General features: G+C 46.6%; 1 protein-coding gene across 2 annotated transcripts; it reads right to left on the reverse strand.

Annotated features, from left to right (window-relative positions):
• Positions 1-2,526: 2,526 nt before the first annotated feature.
• POLG2 (DNA polymerase gamma 2, accessory subunit) lies at positions 2,527-20,453 on the reverse strand. Of its 2 annotated transcripts, XM_075562079.1 has the most exons (8): positions 19,862-20,453; positions 15,107-15,233; positions 14,886-14,991; positions 12,428-12,601; positions 10,770-10,910; positions 8,766-8,846; positions 5,741-5,841; positions 2,527-3,896 (listed from the first exon to the last, which is right to left on the reverse strand). In XM_075562079.1, exons 1-8 carry the CDS (start codon positions 20,403-20,405, stop codon positions 3,731-3,733), a joined length of 1,440 nt encoding a protein of 479 aa, XP_075418194.1. In that variant the 5' UTR covers positions 20,406-20,453; the 3' UTR covers positions 2,527-3,730. The 2 variants fall into 2 exon arrangements, with proteins under 2 accessions (XP_075418194.1, XP_075418195.1); XM_075562080.1 differs by lacking the exon at positions 5,741-5,841 and having other exon boundaries at positions 3,768-3,896.
• Between the last annotated feature and the right edge of the window lie 566 nt (positions 20,454-21,019).

A 21,019-nucleotide genomic window follows, 5' to 3' on the forward strand; every position in this document is an offset into this window, starting at 1 on the left:
GCAGCGTGCTTCCTGGGGAGGGGGACGCTGGGCATCGGTATCTCGTAGTGCTTTTAGCTTGCACTTTGCTGACCACTCAGAAATGAGCACTTTTCCCAAAATTTTAGGTCATTTCAGTTTTTATAAAGCATCTGTCTGAGGCCCCTGCCTATCTGTTTACTGGGATCTGGGGTTTTTTGTACTTTTGGTACTTATTGTCCCACTCTGTAGTTTTCTTTTTCACTGTCTTAATTTTGAAGAAGAGTATGAGAGATCTTGTCTATCCTCTCCCTTTCGGGTTTATATCCAGAGGAAATATTTTCTTAGTGGAGGACATAAAAGTATGAGCCTTTATTGTGATCTTCTCTAAGTTTTTCTTGTTTTTATCATTTTATTGGGGGCTCAGATAGCTCTTATCACAATCCATACATACATCCAGTGTGTCAAGCACATTTGTCTATTTGTTGCCATCATCAGTCTCAAAACATTTGCTTTTTACTTGAACCCTTGCCATTGGCTCATTTTCCCCCCTCCCCTTCATGAACCCCTGATAATTTATAAATTATTTTTTCATGCCTTACACTGACCACTGTCTCTCTTCACTCACTTTTCTGTTGTCCATTCCCCTGGGATGGGGTTAGATGTAGATCATTATGATGGTCCCCCTTTCTCCCCCACCTTCCCCTTAGCCTCCTGGTATCGCTACTCTCAATATTGGTCTTGAGGGGTGATCTGTCTTGGATTCCCCGCTCTCTTGGATTTCCAGCTCTTATCTGTACCAGTGTGCATGCTCTGATCTAGCTGGGTTTGCAAGGTAGAACTGAGGTCATGATAGTAAAGGGGAGGAAGATAGTAAACTAGAGGAAAGTTGTACGTTTCGTCGGTGCTACAATTAATATGATGTTTTTTTGTTCTGGGTGGTTTTATAATCTTGTTTTAAGCCTTCAATTCTCTCAACGTTATATCATTTGCTGCATAAAATTCTTGCATCTATTTTATTAGAACTATTGCTAGATACTTGCTATTTTCATGCTGTACTTAAGTATATTTTTAGTTTTTGGAGCTGCTACAGAGGAATATAATTATTTTGGGTGGGTTGACTTTGGATCCAGTAACTTTGCTTAACTCTCTTCAATTTTAATCTGTAGATTTTATTACAATCTGGAGACCGGTACTGTACTGTACTGCGTCTGCACATCTGCCTCCCACCCAGAAACTGAAGACCAGGCAGTGGGAGAGGGAGCGTGTCAGCCACAGCCGTTGCTTCTCCCGCTCTTCAGCCCCAAGCGTGCACTTCTAACCACGGGCCAACCAGAGCCATGACCTTGGCTGCCAAGGAGGGCGTCAACATCAAGGGGGAGGAGTCTGAAGCAACATTGCTACCACCATTTTTAAAAGGGTAGTACTAGTATATGACTCAACAAGTAAAACAATGAACAGAACACAAGTCCAGATATAAACTATATATGGGAATTTAGTGTCTGAGCAATATGGCATTTCTAATCGGTAGGGAAAATGTGTGTTAATATATTGTATTGTAAAAACCTGAGGACCACGTTAGAACCCTAAGTGGGATTCCTGATGCTTCTCAACAAACTTAAGAGTAAATATTGAAATACACAGATGCGATAGCCTAAGGGCTAGAAGACAACAAGAAATTTTGGGTGAGGGGCGACGGAGGACGATGTAAGATATGGAAAAATCATTTATAATTTATCAAGGGTTCGTGAGGGAGGGCGGGGGGGAGGGAGGGGAAGAACTGGGGAGCTGATATCAGGGGCTCAAGTGGGAAGAGAATGCTTGGAAAATGATGATGGCGCCATATGTGCAAATGTGATGAGATGTAAGAACCCCCAATGAAAGTATTTTAATAAAAGAAACAAAGGAATTTAAAAATCGTCTTGAGCTCTTTTCCTTTGGTGTACCACAAAGACCCAGCTGTTTTCATGGGCCGCTGCCCCGCCTGGTGTGACCACAGGGCCATGTCTGTGGGGCTGACAGGCTCCAGACTGGGATTCGAGGGGCCTCTGGAAAGTTACCAGGCCCTGCGGTGAGGATCCACAGCGGTCAAGTCACCGTGTCCATCTTCCATCCGCACCAAGCTTCAAAGCAAGGAACAGGCGAGGGGCGCCTCATGCAGGGCAAGTTCAAGGTCCCTGGTGCCGGAAGAGCCAGCTCGGAGGGTGGGGCTCGACCACGTCTCATGCTGACGAGATGGAGGACGCCTCGTGCCCGATGGCTGTGGAGTCAAGTGTACCCGCTATCGAGGCCCGTGGACAGGTGGTGGGCCCTGCATTCACGAAGACCTTGGTAATACTGGCCCTGCCCGGCCTGTGGCCTCTAATAAATTGAACTCTCTGTGACTTAAAAAACAAAAGTAAAGTAAATGAATAAAAACACAAATAATCTTGAGTGGGGGAAGGCCTTTTTAGTCTGATTAATAACCTAGAAGCCACAAATGATCACTAAATTTGACTAGAGGAAAAACCTTTTAAAAAATACATTTTAATACCATAAGTCAAAGGAACAATGAAGGGAAATGCTTTGGTCAGTATGTCAGATAGGTGATGAAGTTCTGTGATATATAATGAGAGCTCACAGATCATTAAGCTAAAACCAAACACAACACGAACTCTCACAGCAGGGAGGTCTGCAGGCTCAGGCAGGAGCGGCTAGGGTGAGGGGCTGCAGCAGGCCCAGGTGACCGCTGCCCTCCAGACCGTTGCTAGAGGCCGGCACATAGCAGGTACCTTGTGACCACGAGGTAACAAATAGGAAGACACAAGCCAACCCAAGACCCAAAGATAAAGGGAGGGGAATAGAGACATTTATGCCCACAAACAGCAGCTCTAGACAGTCTACTCCGATTTCCTGTTCTAGAAGACGAGGCCCCTCCCCCATGAGACTCCGGGGATTACACACCCTTCAATCTGGAACAGGACCCTGCAGGCAAACAACAGACCTGCCCGTAAAGCACACACGAACACCCATAAATGTACCATCGACTCTATGAGGTCAAAGCGCGGCACTGGACCAAAAGCAAGATTCGGAAGACAGAAAGGGACAGGGCAGGAGGCGGAATGGAACCCGGGAACCCAGGGAGGGAGTGGGAAGAGTACTAATGACATTGACAGGCTCCAGTGGATGTCACAAAACAATGGGTGTAACTCAGCAGGAAGTTCCTGTGCTCTGTAAACTTTCACACAATCACAAAAAACGTTAAAACCCCAACAACCCAATTTGCTTATCAATATGGTGTGTCATTTTTTTATAACCAAAACACATCAAGAAATCTTAAAAAACTGAATCAAAGTACGCACCACTCTTAAGAAAAAAACGGTGGGGTTGGGAGGGGAATAAAGAGGAGCTGGTACCAAGGGCTCAAGTAGAAAAAAAAAAGTTTTGGAAATGTTGATGGCAACATATGTGCAAGTGTGCTGAATACAATTGAGATGATGGGCTGTCGTAAGATTTGTAAGAGCCCCCTCCCCCCGCTCAACAAGATGATTAGTAAAGAAATAGATGAGAATTTTCAAGATTTAGGTTGCAGCCACAGTAAACGTAATTGATAACACACTATTAACTTATATCAGTGACCATAACTTGTAATACGGATAAAAAGTATCATGTTAATAACAGTGTTTATTTAATAAAGTTGGTAATATTGGATCAATCTTCACACACACACACTAAGCTAACAGAGGACAGCCAAATTCGGAAAGACAAATATTTATTCTACAGACAGTAAGCTCTATCCATTCCCAGCTGGAGAGATGTACTTGGTTAAGAAGTCTTTGACTTTGGATATGTGCATCATCTCCTTCATCGTGGTGTCTCTGCTTCTCAGGGTGACCATTCCGTTCTCCAGAGTAGCGTCAGTCACCAAAACTGTGAAAAGGACGCCCATTTCATCATACCTGAAACAGAAAGGACGCCCATTTCACCCAACCTGAAACGGGGAGCAGCCCGAGCGTGGACCCCCTGAGCAACGCTGTGACCCTCGGGGGCTGCATCCTCAGCGAGAATCCCGTCAGAGAATCCACATTCAGAGGGCGGGACCTTGGGAGCAGGGCCAAACGAAACTTATGTCCAAGCTTCTGAATTTCTAATTCACTGCAAAGGCTAGGAATTAATAAAAAGAAAGCTGCCGGCAAACATTGGGCCGTAACATTTTACAAGCGGGCGTCAGAGAGCCCATGGGAAAACTCCATCACCTTCTCATCCATTCGTCTTTATTCTTTCTGAAGCCCCTCAGCCTTTTTGGTATTTGGACAAAACTATCTTAAAGTGTTTTAAAATAAACAAATAGGTTATAATGAACGCTTGGGGGCGGGGAGGGGAGAGGAGGAGGGGCTGACTGACACCAAGAGCTCAATAGAAATGTCTAGAAAATGATGGCAGCATGTGTACAACTGTGCTCGACACAACTCATGTGTGGATTGTAGTAAAAGCTGTTAGAACCCTCAGTAAAATGCTAAAAGAAGATGAAAATAAATGCTCGGCACACAACAAATCACACTGAAATCACGCTTCATTCACAATATAATACACTTAGACGTACTAGCTCAGCAGTGGTTGACATACTGATACTGGCCTTCTTTCTGTTTGCCCAGTCACACTATCTATTACTTTTTTGGGCGGGGTGGTGGGGGTGGTGTAGGACTCCATCAGAAATTTGATATTTACTGTATATACTCGAGTATCAGCCAAGGCAAGTACCAGCTGAGGCACCTAATTTTGCCACAAAAACTGCATTAAAAATGTGCTCAAAAACTCGGCTTAGACACGAGTATACTTGTTTCTCGTCTTCTGCCCCTTCGTGATAACAGAACATTTTCTGTCTTGTCCACTGCTTTATGAAGCGCACAGTAGGTGTTTCCTAAATACGTGGATGAAACATTCTGGTACTATAATGCCTCTATCATATCAAAAGCCACTGTGCTGTGATCATGACCTCGGGACTCACAGGAAGTCCTAGAACCTGAGAAAGCAGAAAGGACAAGCCCCCCCCCACACACTTGTTCATTCTATTCATGATCAAACCACTGGTGGCTCCTCCAGTTTCACCAAACAAAACCAAAACCTCCATCAAGTCCCGTCGGACTCCCAGCAGCCTGCAGGGCAGAGTATGGGCTTCTTTCCAAGACCAGCGAGCCTCCGCTCGCCCCTCTGGGACCGTGTGGTTAGCAGCGCCATCGATGACCCCCTGCACCACCAGACCTCCCGGAATCATTGAAGTCCCACAGAGCAAAACACCAACTGCACAACTTTCCGCCCAGCAGACAGGCGGGGCAGAGTGATCTTGCACTCAGTCTTGGCATGGACCAGGGAAGCCCCTCTAGTCATGGTTCAAAAGCGGCAAGCACCATGCCCGATTTCATTCTTGATAAAGCAATAGGACGGATGATACAGGCCGCGGAGTCGCACACCGCGTGTGCATGAACAGATACACATTCTCTGTCACAGTTTAAGAGCACGTGGTTCTATAGAAGGCAGAGTCAGGCACAATTCAGCATTAGATTTCATAAATGCTCGTAAGAGCTTTGTTCCACGCCCCTGAGCTCTGCTACGGTCGCCTTTGCTTCTGCTTTAAAAGGGAACTTACCGGTGTGGATTAAAAAAAAACAACAACGGACTGTTACTAAAAGCTTTATTCAACTTGAAGAAAGAGATTTGTTCCTTTTACTTATAAAGTAATACCATATCATCAAAGGCTCTGAACACACACATTTTTAATGACAAAGAAGACAAGTTTCCTTACTTTGAATATAGTTGTTCCATTGAAGAGTGCACAGTTTCCAAATAACCAGGCCATACAGAAATTCCATTTTCTAATAATTCTTTGGATAACCCTTGAGAAACCTGGGGGGAAATATAAAAGCTTCCTATATGAAATGAATAAAAATAGCTAGAGTAATTGTTCTAGTTTTAAGCAAACCACAAATTACTTTTTTGATCCAAAATGGGTGTAAATTTCTTTAATTTATGATGGTAACGTTTACCATTTATGAACGGTGTGTCATATATAAATTGTCTAATTCCTCCACCATGGAAGAAATTAAGCACTGTTAAGCTGAATACTAAAATGCAAAATCTCCTGAAATTTCTGTGCCAAAAAGTTCTGGGTGAGAACTTTTCAAATTAACATTAACATTCAAAACTCAAACCAAACCAAAAAGATCCTATCAGGCCCAATGAGGTCTAAACTCATGAGAGTCCCCAGCTAAGCTCCAGGGGAGCCTGCGTGTCCGGAAGCGAAGAACCAGTTAGAGAGAGTGGGAGGAAATGCAGGGGTGCAAGGTCCCAGTTCAACAAGAGAACAGTGAATTGTATAAATTCTGCTGGCAGTGACTTAAGACTAATCACCCCCACCGCCACTGAGTCGATTCTGACTCGTAGCGACCTTATCGGACAGGACAGACAGAGCTGCTCTTGTGGGTTTCCAAGACTCTACATCTCTTTGGGCGCAGGCAGCCTCACTTTTCTTCTGTGGGACAGCTGGTCGGTTCGAACCTCTGATCTTGTGGTCAGGAGATCAACATGAACACGATCGGAACTGAGAAGTCCCCACTGAATGTGCAGTGACAGCGACAGTCTAGTGACAAAAGCCTGGCTGGAAACACTGCAGGAAGGAAGTACTGGTCTCTCTCCCGCCCCGGGACAGAAGAGTGATGAAAACAGAAAGACAATCCACTGGTCAAGGACCACGCACTCAGAAGTGCTCGGAGAAGAGGAGAAAACACAGGGGAAGTGCGGTTGCCTTGGGGGGCTTGCGGTCAATACATCGAACAAACTGCACATGAACTGTTGAATGAAACCTCATTTGCTCTGCAAGCTTTCACTCAATTCACAATAAAAGGTTTTTAAAAAAGGAGTCAAAGGCAGAGGAAACTTTGTTTTCTCAACCAGCAATGGCGGAACAAAAGAAGCCAAATTAAATTCATCCTCAACAATCTAGAATGAGAACTCCAGAACAGAATGTCCAAACCTCAACACTGCTGACAGGATCTTCAGCAAATGTCTGTAGCACCTCCAAACTCCCATCCCCACCCCTTTGTGATACCTCCAGCACCCCAGCCTGTCCCCTGCAAGTGGAGGGGCCCTGCCTGGCTGCCACGATCACCCAGAGCACTCGTTCAACTGCAAACTGCTCACCTCACTCCAAGTTTCTCAGTCAGCAGGACTGAAAAAGAGTCTAGGAATTTACATTCCTAATAAAGTCCCAGGGAAAGACCATCGAGAAGGGATTGACTTGGTAGTTTTTGAGGTAGATAATACACCCAAACCCACTGCTATCAAGTAGATTCTGACTCTCAGCAATTGCATATCGGGTTTCTAAGAACGTAAATCTTCTCAGGAGCGGGTCGCCTTATCTTTCATTCAAGGAGCAGCTGGTGGGTTTGACCCACTGACCTTGTGGTTAGCAGCCCACCAGGGCCCAAGGGGCCACCAGGGTTCCTTAGGTGAGAATACAGACATTTTTTAATGTAAGAAATCAATAAGGAAGAATCAACCTAAGTATAGATTTTAATAAATTAGTGATTACTCGCAGAAATCGTGACCCATCCAATGACAGGCATAAAAGCAGGGCAAAGCTCTACGTCTGGCGAGGTCAGGAGGAAAAGAGGACCCTCCTCCACCAGGGGTGAACATCCGGGGTGCAGCATTCTGGAGCGCAATCTGGAGCCGACAGACGAGAACCCACCAGAAATCCTACCCCTGCACATTATGACCCAGAAAAAACGTCTGCCTGGGCCAGAAAGTGGCAGGCATCATTCTATCATACCAATTGCTAAAGAGAAATAGCTATGAAGGAAAGAGTTAGGCTAAGGAGAAAAAGAATATGGCGAACAACACACTACCCTTTCGCAATATAAAACCATGGAAGGCACACGGAACTATTATGAAAACGAAAACCAAGTTCTGGAACTGTAATGGCAAAAATCTCGAGAGCAGAGATTTTGCCCTTCAGGTAAAATAGCCTAGGAACTTGCTCCCTCTACCAGGGCAATGGGGGTGGCGCGGCCTGGGTGCACAGTAGACAATGAGGATCTTCCTGGTCCCTGAACTCCCCATCCGCGCCATCCCAGATGCCTCCACTGGAGCCAGGCCCAGAGAGCTGCTAACGCTGTCTTTCACTCCCATCTGGGTCCCGGGGGTCAGCGAAGAGCCCGGGCGCAGGGGTGAAGTTCTCAGTTACTAACAGAAGGCTTGCCCTTTGAACCTGCGCGTCCCTCCCCTGGGAACGAAGGGGCAGCTGCTCCTACAAGGAGGAGGCCTGAGTACGGAGTCCTAGGAGTTGGAATAGACCCCACTGCAACCGGTTAGAGGGGTTCTCTGAAAACACACACACACCACTCTCTCTCTCTCTCTCTCTCTATTAAAACCACCCCCTGCCTATTGCTCATTATTTAATAATTGTGTGATAAGCCCTAGATCTAGAACTTTTGCTTATACCAACACGTTTTAAAGTGTGAAGTTAAAAGGGGAAGAGGGCAAGAAATGATGCACTAGGCAGCTACATAAACATTTTTATTACTACAACTATACTTGCTACAAAAACACTGACTGAGCATGACTTGGGAAGCACCTGTGTTCCGATTCTTTAACAGAGTACCATGGTGGATTATCTAGGCTGAGCAACACTGATCATTCACAATTCATTGTTGGATTAAAGACTTCTTAACGCAAATGAACCAAAATAACATTTTAAATGGCCAGCTACTTAGATGCTTGGAATAATGAGTATAATTAAAAACCACGACATTAAAATTCATTCAACCCACCTGTCTCAGTTCCACTGCTGGGCCTCTTCCCACATCCAAAGCAACTTTAATGGGAGCTAAACACGGGTGAAGTTTAAGTACCTAAGGCAGTAAAGCGGGCAGGGGATAGAGAAAGAGCACCAGTTTAAACATTACCCAGGCATCAACAAGTATGTAGCTTCTTTAACAGTCAGATTTCGGTGTGGAGAGGAAAACTCACTGCGGCCCTACAGACATCACCCAGCAATTTGGCTGGCTTTGTTCTGGCTGCCCACTCGTCTCCACTTACATTTTCTGTAAAATTAAATGAACTGGGCTCCTATTTCCTGACAAGCCCCATCTTCCCTCCCTCCAACTGCCTTTCTGCCTGGCATCCCTCCCCCTCCCTTGCCCAGCTCAGGCCACCTGGTTTCTCACTTGGACCCTTTCTTCCTCACTCATCCACGCACTCAACAACTGCCCAATGGCTACGATGCGCCAGAAACCGTGCTAGTGCTGGGGAAATGAAACCCTGCCCTCACGGTGGGAGAGAGAGGCATTCAAAGAGGCAAATGACAGGTGCTAAGAACACAGTCCTTAAAAACGAGGCGGCGGCAGCGGGTTAGAGAAGGTTGGCAAAGGGCTTGGATTAGGTGGCTTTCCTTGCAATTTTAAACGAGCAGCTCGGAGAAGCCCCCTACGGAGGCAGTATTTGAGCAGACCAGAAAGGAGGTGGGAGGGCAAGCCGGGGGCTAAGTGAAGAAGAGCATCCAGGCAAAGGGAAAACATGTCTGTCTGGGTTGGGCGGAAGCCCGAGGCTCTGGACACAGCCAGGGCAGAGCTGCTGCTGGAGGGGACCAAGGCAGGGAGGGCAGAGGGAGAGGGTTCTGCAGACACCTTGGGGCTTTGGCTTTCCCTCCAGGGAGAGCAGGGAGCAGAGAAGCAGTGGTCTGTCCCATTGAAAAGGGCCTTTGGGGCTGGGGATGACGTGGGGCAGACAGCTCAGAACAGGCCAGATGCAGTGGATCTAGGAAGAAGTAAGCTTTAAGAGGCAGTGAAAGCAGAGATAAATATGATTTGCTAATGGCTTTGATGTGGGGTCTCAGAAAGGATTCCCCTCATTTATTCCATCCACCTTATAAACCAGAAAAAGTCTACATTTGAACTTCTCTAGTCCCAAAGGAGCCAAACAAGCACGGGACACACCATTGCACCTTGTAGACGGTGTTACAAACTCGCAGTTCAGACCCCAGAGGTGGGCAGTCAATATTACTCCTGACTTGGGTACCTCCCTTTCACGTCCAAGGAGATGGACTATTCCCAACTTGTGCTGTTGAAAAACTCATCGGACTGGACTGTTGCATATTTTAAGCTAATTACCTGGCCTGACTTCCCAGGAACAAACAGGGGCGTGAGTAAAGATCCTTCCGGGCTGGCCCGCCCCGGTGGACTATGTACTGCAGCCACACCACCTCCTGTCCTCCCCACTGGTTCAACTAACTCACGTGTGACACCACTTCCTCCACTTAGGGTCCTGATCGCTCCCGTTCCTTTACAGGAGGGTCTCTGCAGCAATCATTTATTGCCTCTGCTTAGACTTCAAGCCCCCTTCTGTCTCCTGATTTTCTTACAACAAGCCTTTCCCCTGATCTGGGTTCCTATCGAGCTTCTGGGATCTGTAGCCAGAGCCCTAGTTCAGAGAGCTCAAGGTCGGAGTCTGGCTGATCCTGTCTGTCTCACTCCTGCTGACACTCAGGCTTACTAACTCGCCTCTGAAACAATGCGAAGGCTAAGAGTCACAGGGAACACTGTCTGTCTGCCCCAGAGCATGCTCAGTGCTTTTGGGATGTCTGCATCTTGAGAGGCAGGCTGAGCCCTGAGCGGGGATTCCAGAATTGCTCAGCTATTGGCTCTAAAAGGAATACATACAATCGCTGTTTGTAAAAAACAAAAAAAAAACAAACAAAAAAAACAAAACGAACATGTAAAATTTTTTTAGGGAAAAACAAAACACATCTATTTCCATCTCTGAAATATCACGAGCACCTTTCTGTGAAGATGCTTCTTTCTTGTAAAGGCATCTTCTGATAGTTGGAGAGAATCGTAGAGGTAAGCCAGCACGCCTCGGTCGAGGTCACCATTTATAGACAGAACACAAGGAACCACGTTCTTCCGCCCATCTCGGCCCTTACAGGAAAGCCAAGCAAAAATGAAAGTACCGTTTAGTAGACTGTTTCTTAAAACGACAGCCTTTAGACGCACACAAACTAGCAGGAGACTCACACATTCACTTCACAAACTCATGCTAAGCACCTGCTTTAGGCCAAGCCCATGCCAGGCTTCTGGTTCACATCCTCTGATCTCAGGAAACCGGACTAGCATACTGGGGCCCAACTGGCTACAGATGAGACTCACCTGAGCTTAAGACAGGGGGCTTGGGCCCCTGACCAGAGATTCTGAGCTAACAGGAGCGGGACTCGGGCACCATTCATTTTTTCAATGCTCTTGATGTGAGAATTGGCATTTTTGAGAGGTAACACTGAGTTTTGAAATGTCTATAATTAATAACGCTTGGAAGAGTCCTTCTTACTTATGAACTTTACACTGAAGGAGCCTGGTGGATGCCATCGTAACCAACCAGTAATCGGACCCACTGCTATTGTACACTCCGGAAACCACGTATTGAGAGGCCAGCACCACTTCTGTGGTCTTCCTGGCAAAGACGAAGAGTCAAGAGGCAACCTTGTCTACGGATCCTGGCAAGCACGCTTCAAACAGGTCATGGTGAAATATTAGGAGAGAGGGAACCGCTCATTTCAAGACAAGAAACATGACAACGTATGAAAGACACGATGCTCGGTGGGATCCTAGAAAAGGCACGATTGGAATAAATGGTTAAGTTTGAGGGTCGTGTGTACTGGATGACAATACCAAAGTTTTATTTCTTAAAAGTTACAGTTTAAAAAACAAAAGTCCTTGGGCTATGAATATCCGTTTTATATTTAATCCAAGATACAAACCAACCCAAGTAAAGTCTATCAAAAATTCCAGGAGCCAACAGTTTGTAACAACAAATGAGAGCTCCTCTGTAATAGGCATCAAACTATTGTTGTTACTATCACTACTTGGTGATTGCTCCAAAGACATTTTAGTGCATCTGGAAGCATTTAATGCTTTTTATGCATTAGAAAAGTATCCCACCAACACTGCCATCAAGCTGATGCTGACTCACAGTGACTCTAAATAACAGAGTGGAACCGCTTCTTCTGGTTCTGGGCTGCACATCTGTGCAGGGGCAGACAGCCTGATCCTTTCTCACGCAGAGCAGCTGATGGAATCGGATCGTTGACGATGTGGTCAGCAACCCGAGCATGCGAACCACGGTGCCACCTGAGCTACAAGGGAGAAGCATGCTAGAGGCCACGGCAAGCACTGCACTAACCCTAGATACACACTGCGCCTAACTGTCCGACTTACAATGGAAACACGACTCAGACAGACTTAGAACAGAATTTGTTCATAGTCTGTACACTGCCTGCCACTATGACGTTCCTGATTTTAATGAGGAATCAGCAATGCACTTGAAACACACACAACGAAGCATAGGTATGGGGTTCGTGGTACACCTGGTCGGCCCCTCATTCTCCACCGGTGCCACTGGAGAGCCTGGGTAAAAGGTACCGGGAGCTCCAGGTACAACATACGTGTAATGTAGACACGTCTGCAGGATAAGTAAGTACGAGTTCACGGTCTCCTAGGTTCCACAGGGTTTCTATTGGCTCCTTTCCCCAGGGAAAGCTGTAGTGAAGCTGGTTTCCTTTCCGTCCATCTTCATCCTGACACTCACTGCTGCTGAAGTTAGACGGAGTCATCGCAAACTGAAAGAGAGAAGCCAAGCTTGTCGTGACATGCGAACACCTCCTCAGGAGCTCTAAGAACGGAGCGGTACAACTGGCTGAAATGAGTCAAGTCCCATAAAGATGCTGTCGAATTTAAACATACGCACATGTACTACCAAAAATAGTACTTGGGGTTGGAAAGAATTACAGAACAGAACTGTTGCTTAGGTGGAGAGCAAATGTTCTGAGAATGATGAGGGCAATGAATGTACAGATGTGCTTTACACAACTGAGGTATGTGTGGGTTGTGATAAGAGCCCCTAATAAAATGATTTTAAAAAAAAGAAGAGTAGAATTTTAGTGTTATTCAGACTTTTTGTGGTCAAAATGTTTATTTCAACATTTTCCAGGGAAACCTACAGCCTGTGGTAAGCAGAGTAACAGAGTTGAAAGGAGTCCGAGAGATCTCTGGGGTGGAGTTTTTCAAAAAAAAAAAAAAAAAAAATCAACAGCTCTGCCTTCCAGACACGCATAGGTTGGCATTCTAAGACACTCTCTGCCACCTCTTTCATCATTCATTTCACAGTGGGATTTGGCAGACAGTAGCACAAGACGTTATTATTTGGAACTACTGAAGATAATGATTTATTTTAAAAATCTGATTTGAGTACGTCATCTATTTTTAAAAGTTACCCTATCCCCTTTCTAGAATACAACGCACTTACGAAGACATTTGACCTCAATTGCAATAGTTAAAACAGTTAACATTTATTTCAGAGTGTCTTTGATCATTTCACAGATGAGAAAAGAAGCAACGAGGGGTCGGTCACAGAACTCCCCAAAGTGACACCTGTTGGAATCCAGAACCAAAAACCTGACGTGGAGCCTACGCTCCTAACCATCTCACTACCTGCCCTCAAAGAGCTAGTGTTAACTTTTAACCGCCGGAGGTAACAATGCTAAACCAGTAAAATCACCACAACACACCAACTGAGACTCAGTATAGGATGGAACACTACAGAGTCGAGGCTGGGCCACGGACAGGGTTACTTTTAACTGGGGTGGGTGTCTGGATGACAGGGAGAGTAGATGACGAACAAGAATTTGAAAGATGATAGAATTAGAAAGAAGACCATTCAGACAGAAGGTATAGTACTCTGGGAAAAACGAAAAAAAAAAAAAAAAGGTAAAAAAAAAAATCAAAGCAATTGAGTATTAACACATCTACTTGTGTATAAGCTGAGTTTTCCAGCACATTTTTAATGCAATTTTTGTGGTAAAATTGGGTGCCTCGGCTGATGTTGGGGTCGGCTTATACTTGAGTATGTAAGGTAGTGATTAAGACAGTAAGAAAACCTACCATGTATTGTGTCCTCGCTATACCCAGACAATTGTTAGCCATTTGGAGAGTTCACAATGAAGAAAAGCTGAAGCTGTGAGAGTGAGCAGCAGCCAGGAATTCTGGGTAGCGTCTGAGCTTCCCCGCGGACACACAGGCTTATCAACACAAGCTTCTGAACTTGAGAAATTACAAAATACCTGTTTTACTCTTGAACACCAATAATCCTTAAAAGGGAGCTTTTATTTACATTTGATATATTGTACCTTGTGGGATACAAAAAGGCTGTACCCCAGCTCGACTCCCCCAAATATATATGGTTAGACTTAGGACACTGCTTGCAGCTAATGGTAAATGATTGTCAAGTTACCTCCCTGAAGACACCATTGTTTCTCCCACAATAGGTGGGGTCACTCACTCCCTGCTGTTAGGGGCAGTGGATTGCTTCCCCTGAAAGCTGAGGCTATCTAAAGTCTCCAGCTCTAGGGCAGTCAAGGTTAGGTCGCCATCCTGAATCTGGGATCTGCCCATCTTGTCACATGTGTGCCCTTAATCCCTCCTTATCCTATTGCACATATACGCCTAGACTGCCCTGCTCCCACTACTGTATTACCTGTAGTGCAACCCTTTCCTGTATGTCTTTACCTGTAATTAGGGGGCTCGCACGTCCCCAAGATATATAAGCCTTGATTAACAAACTCTCTCTCTCCTGCCCTGTACCACCAAGAGGAGCTGTACCATGAAATGTGTCTGACTCCATTATTTCAATCTCTCTTTTCTCTCTCTCATGCTCTGACTGTACCATCATCTTTACTTATTATTGCTGCACAATTGTGCCTACCAGACCCGTAATGATGTGTTGGGGCTGGTAGCCTGACAGTATCTGTCTCTTACAAATAAAACATAGCTACATCACATTAAATAGAAGTATTGCCTCTGACACTCAAACGATTTACCTATTAATTGTTAAACCTATTATAGTACCTTTCTCCACCACTGGAGTCGATGGCGTAACCAAAAATCAAGCCACTGGCTTGCAGTTCTTGCAGAAGTAAACCAAACCAGGGAGGCTACAGTCTTCTCACCAATTCTAAAGAGATCAGAAATACCCTGTAGTCAACATCTTTAAAAATTACATAATTCATCCAAAAGCAAAAAGAACCTGAGTATCAACAGAAAACCAAGTTATTTGCCATTGTTGGTACCTTTGAACACCATTAGGTGTCTGTTTGGCATCCCCAACAGGATGAAAACACGCTCCAATCTGAGCAAGGCCGTACGGCAGCCTCCTATTGACGAGATCCAGGCAATTAGCATAGTTCTCCAAGGCACCTGCCAAAAGAGAAAGCAGTGGTTGTGTTCCAAGTCATTGTTGCCACGTTACAGACGAATGACTATAAAAGTATTCGCACAGCTTCACAAGGAGCGTGTAGTTAATATGGTAAATCTTAATGGACCACCGCTTCATCGTAGGCCATTTCCACCAGACTTCGGAGTTTGAGCACGTTCTACTAAAAGTTGAGAGTAAAATAAACGCCCATATACCCTTTACCTAGATTCACCGTGTCAACCTTTTACAGTTTTTCCTTCTTCATCCCCCAATACTTGAGCATGTTATTTCCTAGATATGAAAACTTTTCAGTATACCCCCAAAACCCAAACCTACTTCTATCGAGTCAATGCTGAATCATAGCGACCCCCCAGTGGGCTTCGAAACTGTAATTAATGGGAGTAGAAAGCCCAGTCTTTCTCCCAAGGAGCTACTGATGGTTTCAAACTGCTGACCTTGCGGATCAAAGCCCAACGCATAGCCATCACACTACATTGTACCATTGAAAAATTAACCTTTTCACCCCAATGGTCAATATTGTATTTTCCCCAACTGTCACTTTATTCCATTTGCTCCCTAATTCAGGCACCAATTAACATCTCTGCATTGCACTTTGATTAGATCTAGCTATTGTCTTTTCACTTAGAACATTTCACCTGACCCCTCCCCCAACCAACTCAGCTACTTTTGATGAGTCCAGATCAAAGAATATCTCACATTGAGAATATGCTTCACCTTATAATTTGAGTTGATAATTTTTGGCAAGAATACTAGAGTCTATGTGTGTATCTTATTATATCATACAAGGAAATTATCCCACTTTGAGAATTTGATAACCAAACTTAGTTTAGTGCAGCGGTTCTCAACCTGGGGGTCAAATGGCCCTTTCCCAGGGGTCGCCCGATTCATCACAGTAGCAAAATGACAGTGATGAAGTAGCAACGAAAATAATGTTATGGTTGGTGGGTCACCACCACAGGAGGCACTGTAGGAAAGGGTTGTGGTGTTAGGAAGGTGGAGAACCCCTGGTTTAGTGAATATGCACTTCTCTTACAATTTAAACACTTTTTGTGATTTGAGTGAAAGTTTACACAGCAAACTGGTGTCTCGTTCAATAATTCATGTAAGTTTTGATACATGGCATGATTACAATGCCCTCCTTCCCTGGATTACCATTTCCAAGAGCCCTTCCTCCAGACCCCTCCCTGCTGTCTGTGCTCTACCTGGGCAAATACTGCCCTTTGATCTCTTACGGTTAGTTATGCCAGGAAGATTGTACTTCCCGGTGCTGCAGCTCACTTACAGGCCTGTTGTTTGGCTGAAGGCTGAGCCCTGGGAGTGGCTAAAAGGGTTACCAGGGCCACAGTCTTGAGGTTCTTCTACCAGTCATTATCTGACCAGTAAGAATGGTCTCTTATTGAGTTTTGCTCATTTTCTCCCATGCTATCCAGAGCCTCTTACTATGGTCCCTCCCTTTCAGAGTGGTTGGCAGTGGTAACTGAATCCCATCCAGTTTTTCTGGTCCCAGGGAGCAGCTCTTTCCATCAAGGTGCCTGGTTATGGTCAGCAAGTTTTCCCAACTGTGATACCTGGGTTATGCATCGCACCGCCCACCCCAAGGTCAGCAATTCAAAACCACCCTAGGGAAAAGAAGAGGTTTTCTACTCCTGTAAAGATTTACAGCCTCAGAAACCCAGAGGTGGTTCTACTCTGCCCCAAATGCCACGATGAGTCGAAATAGACTTACTAGCAGTGAGTTTATGAGCTGTTTCATCTACTATACTCATGGATATTCACAGAAAAACAAACTCCCAACTCATCGCAACCCTACAGGCCAGAGTAGACCTGTCCCCGTGGGTTTCCGAGACGGTAACTCTACAGGGGTAGAAAGCCCCCTTTCCCTCCTGAGCAGCAGCAGGCGCTTTTGACTGCTGACCCCGGGCTTAGCAGCCCAGCACATGGCCACTATCCCAAGGCTCCTTGCGGATATTGACAGCACATTTCAATGCCCACGTGGACCTGCCCTGTCGTCTCTCTACAGTCACGGGGGTAACCCCACCAGTCTTTCAGAATCCACGGATGATCTTGGGTTGAATCAGGGCATGGGGACTGTAAAATGGTGGCATGTCTATCTTCCTTTCTACATTATCGTACACCTCTGCAAAAACTTAAGCTTTCGCTACTGCTGGCACCAATGATTACATTTTTAAAAATTAACTCTATGGAATCTTGGATTTTTGCATTATTGTTTTCAATATATTACAATCCATTATCATAAATTTCATTTCAATGTTCAATTTGTCCCAGATTTAGCCAATAACAGCCCCCTTCCGGCCATCTCCTCTCTAATGTGATCCCACTAGTTGTCTTTGGGCGATTCTTTCTTTACTAGTGTAGTTTATCTTGTACTTGCCCTGCCTGCCCCAAACCTGGAGTTGGCTAGTTCCGCAAGCATCGATTAATTTCAGAAACCAAGATCTGGGCACTAGCTGGGTCATTAAGAGCATCAGGGAAAAAAATGACTTAAATTAAAGCCCACTAAATAAGCACACAAGCCAATGCATGGTTACAACCGAGTTCCATTCCTAAATCTGTGTTGTAAATTAAATTTACACATAAATTGGAAGTATATTCAGTGTGCGGTAGTCAAATATATCTTAGATCACAGCGTGGTGGTGTATGTTTCTATGTGTAACAACTCAAAGCCATGACGTCGATGCTGACGCCCGCAGCCTACTGTGGGTTCCTGAGACTGCCACTGTTTACAGGAATAGAAAGCCCAGTCTCTTCTCCTGAGATGCTGCTGGTGGTTTTGAACTGATGACCATTTGGATCGCAGCCCAATTCATAAGCCCTACACCACACACATACAAAAGACATTAAACACTTCCAGACACAAATCTTACTATAATAACAAAAATGTCTTTATCACAAAGCAACATCTGCTTATAATTGTGAACCATCTTACATACCTCAACTTTTTAATAGGCTTGATGGGGGGGTGGGGTTGCTGGCCTTGTGTAAGCCTTATATTCATAACCCTGGGGCTACCTGTATTGCAGTCCAGTTATGTAAGATTTCCATTCCTGGTAAAGTAGATTAGCTTTCCAGTAAGGGATGAAAGTTGGTTAAAACCAAAATAAATCAATAAATTTTTTTCTAAAAAAAAGAAATATCTGTTTAAAGACATAAGAGAGCTACCCGGGGCAGCCACGACTTGAGGGTCCAAGATGTGGCCGGAAGGGATCCAAGAGAACTCAACTTGTCATGCTGCTTCTCTAGAGGCTGATATCCAGAGCCAAGTACTTCCTGGCCCCCTCTAAGGAGAGGACCAACTTAGAATAGGGGTGAAGTGAAGAGGCAGAAGGCCTGCCTCTAATCACCTTCATCTCTGGCCTATTAAAATCGTAAATCTCCGGTGGAGCTGCCTGCCAGAAGCTAAGAAAATCCCCCAGGAAGAAAACATCACCCAGAGTGTTTCTCTCGTGGCCTATCCACACTCAATCCCCTTGACCACCCAGAAGGAAAACAGAAAGCCTAGAATACCAATCACCCTGAGGAAAACAGATACTAGAAACAAATCTGTGAATCGTTAGACGAGGAGTTGAAACTGTAAGAAAACTGATGAAAAGATGGGGAAAGGTCAAGCTATTCACAGGAGAAATACGAGGATGAATAGTAACATTATTTGGGATGTAATGGCTGAGGATTTTTGAAAAACGACTTTTAAGTAGTGAACCATGGTGAGGATGGTGCAGGCGCTGGCACAGGGTGGCGCCATGAGTGAGGTTCCAGGGTACCTAGCAACAGTCCTGAGTAGAGGATACTGTAATAGAGCAGACCACAGAGGCAGGGCTTTGGGGACGGAATGCAGTGGCAAATGCCAATTCTAAACTGAAAAATTCTAGACAGCCAGGGCATTTGGCAAGAAAATGCTAGGTCCAGGCACTGATGCTTCACTGGACAGCTAACAGAGGGAAGTCTCTTATTCTGAAGCTCCAAGCCTGTGCACGTGGAAGGAAAGCGATGTCATTTAGGAGTGAAGGAAACACTGATGGGCTTGGGGGCCTTGTCAGTGAGCTAACTGATTTAAGCCTCTCCACCCAGTCAAGCCATCAGAAGAAAATTAAAAGCTACAAGTCAAAGGATCACCCTTTGTTCACCAGTTTTATTTCATGAAGGAAATCTTTCAAGAGCTATGAGACTAGAACCTTGGGCAATCAGCTTATCTGGAACTCTTTAAAAAGCCATTCTTTGGCTAAAAAGCGTTTTCCAGGAGGAGAAAAACTGCAGGGTGGTGGTGTATTTGCTTTTGGGCGCTTGGTAAATGTTGGCTGAGCAGGATCGACCTAGGTGTAAAAATCCTGATTAGCAAGGAGCGAACGGCGCAAACCGATGACTGAATGAACGTCCTAATTCTCCGGCGGTTCCAGATTCCGTGAACACAGCGATGCTGCCCACTGAAGTCGAGATTCTTCCAGGCAGGGGAAGGGTTCCGGCGACTGGCTCCGGGGTGGAAGCATCATCGGGCCCACGTTCTTTTCTGGTTAAAAAAGCGCCTAAGTGGCGCCAGCCTGCCTTGCCACCCCCTCCCGACACCTACTGGGAAGCAGGAAATCGCGAGGCGTACCGTGAAGCAGGCTCTCCCGGAGGTTCCCCGAGGTTTTAAGTAAGTTCTCGAGAAACGCTACCAGCTGTTCCTTACTCAGCTCTTTGTCTTGCAAGATTTCGCGTAGCCTCTCTGCAGAAACTAACCTGAAGGCACCGTCCCCCGGCTGCCACGGGCCCGGCTGGTGGTGGCGGGCGTCCACCGGGAAGACCTGCTCCCGGAACACCACCACCGAGGACCACCACGCTGCCGCCAGGTTCTTCCGCAGCTCCAGGCCCAAGGGCCCCAAGCCGGAGTGGCACCCGCTCAGAAGGGACTCCCGGCCAAGCGGCCGCTGGCTCCCACCGAGGAAGTGCCTTCGCCGGCAGATCTCCAGCAGCGTCTCGGGGCCCTCGCCGGACCCGGGGGCTCCGGGCGGCTCGCGGCCCCGAGGAAGCTCTGCGCGCCACCTCCGCTGCCCGCCGAAGGGGCCGCTGCTTTCCGCCCAGCGTCCCAGCAGCCCCCCACCCCCGCGGCCCGACCAGCGCGTGCTACGGCCGGCCCAGGCCGCCGCACGAGCGCGCATCTCCCCGCGGCCGAGACCCGGCTCACGGCACCCACGGAGCCGCCAGCCGTGAACGCGGCGAGCGAGCGCACCGCGCACGCGTGACGGGAGCAGGGCCGCCGGCGCCGCCCACGGAAGCACGTCACCACGTCACGTCAGCACGCTGCGGGCTCCGGCCCCGCCCCCCGCTCCTGTCCGCCGGGGCGGGAGGAAGCCCTGGTGGCCATTCCCTCCCAACTCCTTCGCATTTAGCCGCTCAAGCCTGGCCCCTCCCTAATAGCAGGCGGCTTTCCCCACCCCTCCCCTCCCCCTTTGCCTGGTTCTCCGCACCCATGACTACTTCCACCTGCTCTTCACTACCCGGTAGTGAGCCCGCTTTCACCCCCACGCCCACCCCCACCCGGTGTCCTAGCCGGAAAATGGCCTCGCAAGACCTGCTGGGCTGGTTGCCGTGGAGCCAGCGCTGGCCTGTGTACACTGGAGGCAAAAAACGCCGTCTGGGCTGCCCTGTGGCCACGGAGTACTGCCCTGCAGACCATGGGGGGCAGGACTCACCTTCCAGCACCTGATTGGATTGGATTTGGTCGTTCCGCTATTTTTAGCACTAACCAGGCCACACCTTCCCTAAGAACTCC

This window comes from Tenrec ecaudatus, chromosome 10 (assembly GCF_050624435.1).
Source record: "Tenrec ecaudatus isolate mTenEca1 chromosome 10, mTenEca1.hap1, whole genome shotgun sequence".
NCBI lineage: Eukaryota > Metazoa > Chordata > Mammalia > Afrosoricida > Tenrecidae > Tenrec > Tenrec ecaudatus.